This window comes from Spinacia oleracea, chromosome 2 (assembly GCF_020520425.1).
Source record: "Spinacia oleracea cultivar Varoflay chromosome 2, BTI_SOV_V1, whole genome shotgun sequence".
Lineage (NCBI taxonomy): Eukaryota > Viridiplantae > Streptophyta > Magnoliopsida > Caryophyllales > Amaranthaceae > Spinacia > Spinacia oleracea.
In genome coordinates, this window is record NC_079488.1 from 107,802,195 (window position 1) to 107,811,873 (window position 9,679).

General features: G+C 35.6%; 1 protein-coding gene across 1 annotated transcript; it reads left to right on the plus strand.

Moving 5' to 3' along the window:
- Window positions 1-362: 362 nt before the first annotated feature.
- Window positions 363-9,154, plus strand: LOC110786753 (probable protein S-acyltransferase 12). Its single transcript, XM_021991332.2, has 7 exons — window positions 363-885; window positions 6,471-6,690; window positions 7,154-7,245; window positions 7,660-7,786; window positions 7,883-7,968; window positions 8,568-8,648; window positions 8,741-9,154. Exons 1-7 carry the CDS (start codon window positions 682-684, stop codon window positions 8,852-8,854), a joined length of 924 nt encoding a protein of 307 aa, XP_021847024.1. The 5' UTR covers window positions 363-681; the 3' UTR covers window positions 8,855-9,154.
- Window positions 9,155-9,679: the final 525 nt, after the last annotated feature.

The following is a 9,679-nucleotide window of genomic DNA, read 5'->3' on the forward strand; positions in this document are numbered from 1 at the left end:
AAATGGTATATTAAGGGTCAAATAGTAACTTCAGTTGGTATATTAAGGGCTAAATGGTAATTTCATGTAATAAATTGAGTCTGGCCCACGATAAATAACATTTATATTTGACTTGTGAGTACCAAACTATGTTGTTTGAAAACAAATAAAAATGAAACCATGTTACCAAACTATGTTGTTTGGTATTAAATGAGAAAATACAATTACTTTTTTAATACTAAACTATGTGTTTTGGTATTAAATAAAAATGCAGAATATTAGTATACCATTTCAATGATATACCCAGTATAAATTAAGACTTCCCTACACTATGGTAGAGTTGCGTGATGTGACGGTATAGAATCATATGGTTACTACTACTAATCACTAGGCTATAGGCTCTATAATCCCGATTTTTGATTTCAACTACTCATGGGTTAGTTTATTCGTCCGCAATTGATTACCAAAAAAATTCCCAATATAAACCTAATTTTTCCCCCTTTCGGAATTTCTAAGATTCAATTCTTCACAAATCCACCCAAGATTATCCTTTTATTTTCGCAAATCGAAGAACAACTTCCATCTGAAACTAAAATTCATCAAATCTTCAAAGACAAAAATCTGGCTTCCGACTTCTGTAAATCGCTGTTTCCACACAGAAGGACTAAATCCCCGCCACTTCTCTCACTCCCACAAACTCGGATGCTCCGACGAAGAATGGATATCAACCCGTTTAAGTGTTGTTCGGGGCTCCGCTACTTGGGTTACTTGATGATCTTTATGGTTTTAGCTATCATTGCCCTCTCTTATTGGGCTGTCATCGTCCTTGTTTGGGGGCCTATATTGATCCACGGTGGTGCTCAGGCGGTTTTGGCTGCTTTCATTGTCATCATCTTCCATGTTCTTGTGAGTTCAACAATTTACTATTTTGTTGGTTAATTATCATGTATTCTTATTACTGTTTGATTAGTTGTCATGATTTTTAGTTATTCTATTTTCATCCTCATACTTAGTTTAGCTAATAATAAAATTGGGCATTACAGGTGTTTGATTATGCTTTTGTGGATTTGATTATTTTTATAATTATTGAGATTATAAATAATGCCGAATTGTAATTTTAGCGAGGGAGTAGTACTAAGCTTATATTTTCGGACAAAGGGAGAAGTTCAATTGATAGGAGTTCAAGGTTGGTAGGGGTCAGGAGGTTAAGATGTACTCAACCTTACAAGTTTGATTATTGATAGGAATGGATAAGTGCGGCAGGGGAGAAGGGGATGGCGGTGGTGGCGGATCCGTGTGTGTACACTTTAGAAGTTGATTGGTAAGAGATGTTGAACATTAGCTCAATAGCAATCAGTTCACTCATTGCATTAGGCAACCAAGCTAACACAAGTTAGAGTAAGTGAGTAACCCAATTTTATGGAGAGCAATAAGAGCATCTGAGTGTTGCGTGCTAGAACAAAGAAAAAAAATGTGTGCTTGTCAACTCAAATTGATTATATAAAAAAAACTAGTTACAATTCCAATAGAAGTTTTGATGAGCAGCCAAGGGGATACATCTTCAGGTTACTATACTCTGAATTTTGAATGATCCTTTTGATAGGTATAGTGACATTATACCCCTTACTTGAAAAACCCTGGTGTTTCTCTTAATCCAAATGGCTTATGCAGATCTGTGTAATCAGAGCTCAACATATTACAGTAACTGATTATTGATTTCCCTCAAGACAATTCTTCCACCAACACCCCCCCTCCCCTCCTTTTCTTCCCTGATAACTTTGTAATTCCATGATGTCCCTTTTCACGCCCCTGAATTCTTCGTTTTTATCACTACATTTTGGCATGCGAAGGAGAAAGTGAGAAGTGAATAGTTGCTTGTTTTTGATGTCAAGCTCCACATTACCAACTTCTCTTTGGCCATCCCTATGTTACTTGGGATCTTTTTCAACTAGACAACTACAATTCTCTGAAATCTGTCAAAAGTGTTTGAGTGTTTGACTGTTTGGGCATTTGATACTTCATATTATGGACTGAAGAAAATGCTTAATGTATTCAATTATACAATGGTTCAACATAAAGGATAAATGTGTACTCGCAGCTAAATATGCATCTAGGAAGGACATTGATCAAAAGTCAAAGCCATTGTGGTGATCTTGAGAAATTGAGAGAGCTGTTATTAGGCAGCCAACAAAAATCCGACAAATGAATGTAGTCGTAATGACTTTCTTGATAAGTATAGTGGCTTCAGAAAAATAAAAATTACCGAGGTAACCAGTTGTGATCCCTAGCGATACGAAAAGTATTTCTCTCGAGCTAAATGGCATACACAGCTTGTGCTAAAAACTGATTTCAATGCAGTTTTCCTTTTGCTGGATTGAACCTTCATGTTTGACCCTGAGTTTTTCCCCCGTCCCCTTGAAGATTCTTTTTCCAATCTCCCAGTCTTCTTCCTAATTGCAATCATAGCATTCTAAGTTTTTTGAATGGTTGAATCCGATACATGGACAAACGTATTTACCCATCAATGCCCTTACCGTTGATTCCCATGTGAATTAATGATGGCTTCTGGCTTGTACATCTTTACCCTTTTAGTCCCACTTATTAGATGACTTCCTTTTCTCAGTCTTTCTCCCGCCCTACCTCTCTCGTTACCCAATCAATTTCTTTGCTTTTCATTTCCCTTTCACCACCTCTTTACCTTTTTTTTCTTTATTTGCTTTGTTTTGTTCTGTTCTGTGTGTATATTGTCATGCGTTGTGGCTTTTTCCTGAAGTGAGGCATGTAGGAGACAAGCTTACGTTGTTTGTTGAAGAATTTCCCACTATGTTCTTTTAAATGGTTGAGAGCATGTAGGCTATACACTGCCACTGATCATAGGTTTGTGACTGAGGTTAAATGAAGATATTTCTGTTGTGAATTTGTTGTTGTTCTTGGTGGTTTTCTATAAGTTACTCTGACGTCAACTTATGTAAAATTACCTTTGCTATCAAAATGCATGTTTGGTTCTGTATGGCATAGGTTACTAAGGCTCTGTTCTCTTCTCCTCCTCACCGAAAGCAAGAGTTTAAGTACTTCTAAGAAGTGAATAAAGATACTAAGGCTCTATTCTCTTCACCTCGTGTGGTCTGATTTTACTAGTTTTTGGTCTTTGGTCTGGTCTTGTTTAAATTTTACTGGCATGGTCTCTTCCTGGTCTGGTTGTTTTATGCGAGTCTTTTGCCTTTCTTGGTATGGTCTGATTTGAATTTTTCTGTTGTGGTCTGACTTTAAGAAAAATTGCTCCCTCCGTTTCTTTTTGTTCTTTACGTTTGTCTTTTTACACGTTATTAACGACTAATTAATGTGCAATTGTGCATTGAGATTCCTCTATTTGTTTTTTTTTTATTTAAACAAGGCAAATTACGTTTATTTATAATATCGGATTTTTCATGAAATGACCCCGAGGTTTGCAATAATTCACCAAATACTCCTAATGTTTCCCGAATGCATCAAATAACCCCGAGGTTTAAAACAATATCATCAAATACCCTTATTGACCGTTTTCCATCTATTCCGTTAAGTCTCCGTTAGCATGAATTTACTTTTTTACCCTTACTCAACCATTTTCTCTACTAATCCTAATATTAACACTTAATTTTATTAATTAAACCCAAAAAAAATTAATTAACTACTATTATTTTTAAAAAAAAATAACCCAAAACTTTTTTTTCCTTTTTACTCTTTTTCTTTGGATCTTCGTGGTCGTCCTTTTTCTCCTGCTTCCCCTTGGAATTCACTCTTAATTTCTCTCTCCTCACATCCATGGAAGTTGTTCTTCATCTTCAAAATTTCACCCCAATTCTTCATCTTCAAAATTTCACCCCAATTCTTCATCTTCAAAATTTCTGTCTTCTTCTTCTTCAAATTTCCAAAGCTTTTAATCCTCCCTAGTTTACTATTAATGTTGTGATTTCACCCCAATTCTTCTGAAATCAATTGAATTTAGATAATACTCAAAACCCTCATAACGATTTAATTGAGAGTTTAATTCCCAAATCAATTGAGAATTTAATACCCAAATCACCAAACCCTCGAAAAAAATTGATTGAGAATTTAATACCCAAATCAACAAACCCTCGAAAAAAATTTCATTCCCAAAAATCAATTTCACAATCACAAAACTCTCAAATAATAAACGGGTATGTGGATCGATTTGAAGGAGATGGCGGTGTCGGCTCTTGGGCATTGGGGTGGTGTCGGCTCTTGGGCCGCCGATGCCTTGGGGTGGTGTCAACTCATGGGCCACCGAAGAACGAGAAGAAGGAGAGAGCAAATCAGCCACTGCAACCGCTACCGCCGCCGAAACAAACACCCAGAGTTTCTCATCTTTCGGATCGTAAAAGCCAACGTCGTGGGTTCGATGATGATTGGAGACGGAAAAGAGCGGATTTCAAAGGCTGATGAGGTTGATAATTGGGCCTCTATAAAGAAGCCAATTTCAATGGTGGATAGTGGAAGAGGGTGGTGGTGGTGGTGGGGGTGATTCTCAGATAATGGTAATGGTGAAGAAGAGGAGAGAGACTTCCCTGTGAAGAGGAAAGAATAAAGAATAAAAAAAAGAAATGAAGAGAAGAAAGAAAAGGGAAATAGAAAAAAAAATAAAAATAGAGTTAGGTTAACGGAAAAGTTAACAGAATAGACGGAAAACGGTCAATAAGGGTATTTGAAGATATTGTTTTAAACCTCGGGGGTATTTGGTGCATTCGGGAAACATTAGGGGTATTTGGTGAATTATTGCAAACCTCGGGGTCATTTCATGAAAAATCCGTTATAATATTTTCACTTTAAAATTCTGATATTGGGAAAATGAAAAAAATTAATGTCCCAATGAAAAAGTGAGAAATATTAAATGACCCAATGAATTTAATTGGTTAAAATAATTATTGGACACAAATTTTGATAGAATAGCATTTATGTGATAATATAAAAAGAAATGTAACGAACATTTTGAGACACCCAAAAAGGAAAACGTAAAGAACAAAAAGAAACGGAGGGAGTAGTAAGCAATAAGAATAGGGTGAAGAGAACAGAGCTTAAGACATTCTAAATGTTCCATTCATCTCTTCAAATACTATTGGGTTGTGTTTGGAGAAAGGAATTCGTTTCAATTCTTGAAATTGAAATCCTCGAATCCAATTCCAAATTACATGTTTCGGAAAATCTAGATTTTCAATCTTAGAACTTTATCCATAAGGAGAGAGAAAGTAAGAAAGAAAACATAGCATAGATTAAAACTCACACTTTCGATCCCTAGTCCTAGAATTCTTGCAACAACAACAACCAAGCCTGAAAGCCTTAGTCCCAAATTGATGGAGTACGTTTTAGCATGACATTTGATCCCTAGTTCCATCCCAAGTACGTTTTAAGATTTACCTAGCATGACGATTTGGTATCATAATTCGGTATAATGTGACATTAATAGTCAAATTTTACTTGTTTTGATCACCAAAGTCCATTTGTACTCCCTCCGTCCCAATTTATTTGCACTACTTTGATCGGAACAATTTTATTGTAGAGTAGTTAATAGTAGAGTATGTTTTTTTTATTATAGTTAGTGTGAAGTGGGTTGTTGTTTTTTGAAATATGATTGGGGTTTTCTTTTTTTTAATGTTTTTTGAGGAAGTAGTAAGTAAAGTGGTCTCAACATAAGTGAAAGAAATAATAAATAAATAGTGGGTTCATGCCTTTTATAGAAATGGTGCAAGTAATTTGGGACGGCTTTATACGGAAAGTGGTGCAAATCAATCGGGAAGGAGGGAGTAGTTATAATTTTGAGATAGAGTTTGTAGTTCTTTTAGCAGTCAGGACACTAAGGGATATTCATTGTTTATAACTGTGGTATTGGGATAGTGGATCTTACTGAATACTTCTAAGTGTCTCTTATCTTGGAAATTGGTTCTTTTTTTCCATGTGGGTCTAAGCTTCTTATAATGACATCACAGGCTTCTTGTGATGTGATCATAATCAGAATTCTTTTCTGTATTCACAGTTCACTGCATTATTTATGTGTGCTACATTGACTTTAAGTCTTTAAGTTTGTGAAATCTCTGTCATGAATCATACATGACTTTTACCGAATCATTTAGGGATGTGAGTATCTTCAAAAAAGAAATATATATAAGGCTATGAACTCCACTGAGTAGTGTTAAGTGCGTAGTGTGTGTCTGTCAATTCTTATCCTTACTAAATCCATTTAAAGAGCTTTTAGATTGCTAAAATGCATTTGTGTTTTAGATTTATACAAAGACCTACTAGAATTGATGTCGGACTGCAACTAGTGTTTTGACTTCAATCTATTGTAGTGATAAGCATATTTGTGGAACTTGAAATTTTCTTTTTGATTAGAAATATACTACTGTATGTTAGTTGTTGTGTGCTCATGTATATTATTGTTATTTTTTTTTTTTTGGTAATTGGTTATTCTGATTGTTTGTAGACTACTCCTTTTGTAGCTTATACTATTAACCTGGAGCTACTTTATGGTTGTCTTCCGAGATCCTGGTTCTGTTCCCCAAAACTGGGCTCCGGAATTGGATGGTAATCTGGAGGAAGGTAATCCGTCGTCAGCATCTCCATGGCCTGCATCAAATGGAACAGAGCGAAGATCGACTGTGGGGTATTGTAGCCGATGCCAGAATCCCAGGCCACCACGTTGCCACCATTGTTCTGTCTGTAAGCTACTCCAACAACTGTGAGAACTTGATGTTAATTTTATTTACTTAGTTTCCTCAAAATGGCTGAGGAGATATGTTTTTCAGAACTGAAGTGTTAGTTTGTTTCAAGTTTAATGGTTGTTTCCTGTGTTTTCTTTTTCTTCTTTCGTGGCATCTTTAAGCTTGAATAATCCGAAGAACTTAAGAAGTGAAGCAAATATTTTCAGTTAGGCATACTTCCCTAGTTATTTTCTCTTCCTTTAGAGCTTTACCTAGACCGTTGGACGTTGGGGGGACTCCAGTTCTCTGTATCACATGCTTAAACTTGTATAGTTGTATGCCTGTTACTGTAACGAGTTTTCTGAATTTCGTATTTTATTGGATATAGTATTTTATTTAATGCTAGCCTCCGTTGCTCCATCAATAGCACATCTTTTTTCTTTAATATACAAATGAAGCTTAATTGTTCCTTTATTTTACAGGTCAAAAATGTGTTCTCAAAATGGATCATCATTGTGTTTGGGTAGTTAATTGTGTTGGGGCACGCAACTACAAGTTCTTTCTCTTATTTCTTGTAAGCCTCTACCACTCTCCTCTTTTTTTTCTTTGTTCTTTTTTGTTCCTAATTCTTCATGGTGGGAAGTTGCTTTTTTTTTTCTCCGCCCAAGTGAGTATTGGAAGTGGATAAGATGACTGATTCCTCATGGCTAATATTGTATCTGAGTTAATGAGCAGTTATCCTCAAGAACTTTGAATCGTGGCCTCATTTTAGTTTAACAATCTCTTCTGACGGTGAAAACATAAACAAGGAACATAAATGGGCTTCTGGCTTTTTTTCACTCCCCCCCCCCACCCCCCATTTTTATATAATGTACTCTGCAGATACTCTACACTCTACAGTCTTTGTAATAACTGCATGATGTGTGCAGCATATAATATGTAATTAACTACCTCGTATCCTTTTTAATCTTCCTGATCATCTGTTCAGATTTATACATTTCTGGAGACAACATTGGACACATTTGCATTGCTTCCTAAAATTATTACATTATTTGGAGACGCAAAGAAACATTCCGCCTCTCCCGGGAATCTTGCTGTCACGGTTTTGGCATTTGGTACGGGTTTTCACTCTCACTGATCATGGCATTATTTACATATTTCAGCGTTCTCATCTTTTCGGTATTTCTTACAGATGTTGTCACTTAATGCAGTTCTAAATTTGGCTTTTGCCCTCAGTCTACTCTGTTTCGTTATCATGCATGCAACACTTCTCTGGAGCAACACAACAACTATTGAGGTAAAAAGACCCCCAGAAGCTCGTAATATAATTGATTTGATGTTTCAATAATGTCAAGATGTTATTTTTAATTTGTTCTTGTGTTAAGACTATGCTCTATTGGAGCTTTGTTGTAGAAGATAAAGTTGTTTGCCTTGTTGCTGCTTTCGACTTTTGCCTGCTTGGTCCTTTAAGTTTTCTGATGTATTATAACCACCAGGTTTTCTAATACAGTAATACCACTTGATCCCTCACTTTCTTATTTGACGTCTCTTATTAATCCGTTGTGAGTCATTTTGATATATAAATTTTATTTTAAACATTGCAATGAGCAAACCCACCTTACCGGCTTACCCTAAATTACCTAGATAGACAGGATAAAAGATCCCTTTCCATGTGCAAGGTTCTCATTGCCTTTCATCTCCTGCATGGAAGGTAGGCATCTTTCAATGCACCCTAGATAAGTTGGGAGGCAACTTAAATGCAATCAGAAACGGATGTAAACTTATAGTATGAGCGACATAACGGCATCACTTATCATTATAATGACATCACATAAACTTTGCACTTAGCAAATTGGGTATGTTGTTACTTAGATTAGATTTCTTTCTGTATTCCAGGTACATGAGAAGAAGAGGGATAAAAAGGAAACAGCATCCAAATGGAAGTATGACTTGGGTTGGAAAAAGAATGTTGAGCAGGTTATTTGACTCACTTCTCAGATTTCCTGACCTATATGTTTTATGAAAGCAGAAGCAAAAATCTAATGTATTATCTTGTCACATTTTTGCAGGTCTTTGGCGTGAAAAAGGCGCTATGGTTTCTCCCAATGTTTACAAAGGATGATTTTGACAATCCCTCACTACAAGGCACATATTTTCCAGTGCGTGATGATTCTGAGTCATAGCAAACTGGTGATTGGTGAGTGTAGATTAGTCGAACCCTAGTGATATTAAGAATGCCAACACACCAGCCAGATGACGCCATTGTAATATTCAAAGTTGATGGTGACATTGTCATTGCAACAGCAGGAGCAGCAAATTTATTGTGCCATATTATGTGTTTATTTGATCATTCCTCTTACCTTACATCATCATAGTAAAAAATACAAGTAGGTTATACTTTCTGGTTTACAGAACAAAGTAACTGTTAGTCTGTTACTGTTACATTCATTCTTGAGTGTAGAAAGTTTATTTTTTACTGTCTATTGGTGTGATGCTTATGATTTCTTTCGCAGACTTCAGATTTGTGTGAGATTGTTCATCTGCAGATGTTTCTGATAAAGTATTGATGAATTGATGATATCTTACGTTGATGATTTGTGCGAGATTGTTCATCTGCATTTTTGCATTAGATTGTGTATCTGCTAATTTACCTTTGTTTCTACATTCTTGTGTTATGTCACTTTAATTAACACATTGACTTGGTATGCAAAACTTGAAGAAATTGAGGCATGGTAAATTAGCTTAGCCGCGAGTCAACTTCGTCCCCTTTCTAGTAGATCTTTCAAGGATATACTTCCTCTGTTTCATAAAAATTGCAATATTTTGATTAACACGTTTGTGAAGACACAACTTTGACCGTAAATATCTTTAATTATTCTTCTTATTTAAATCTTAAAATTTTAATATTACGAAAATATACAATGAAATCTATCCACCTACATTTATTTTTATTTATAACTTTCAACTTTTGTAAATTTGTAAAAATATAGGGTCAAAGCTAGTATATG

Coding starts and splice junctions, on each gene's coding strand:
- LOC110786753 (XM_021991332.2), top strand. CDS start 682: ATGCTCCGACGAAGAATGGATATCAACCCGTTTAAGTGTTGTTCGGGG. Junction 886..6,470: donor TCATCATCTTCCATGTTCTT/GTGAGTTCAACA, acceptor CTCCTTTTGTAG/CTTATACTATTAACCTGGAG. Junction 6,691..7,153: donor TTGCCACCATTGTTCTGTCT/GTAAGCTACTCC, acceptor TTTATTTTACAG/GTCAAAAATGTGTTCTCAAA.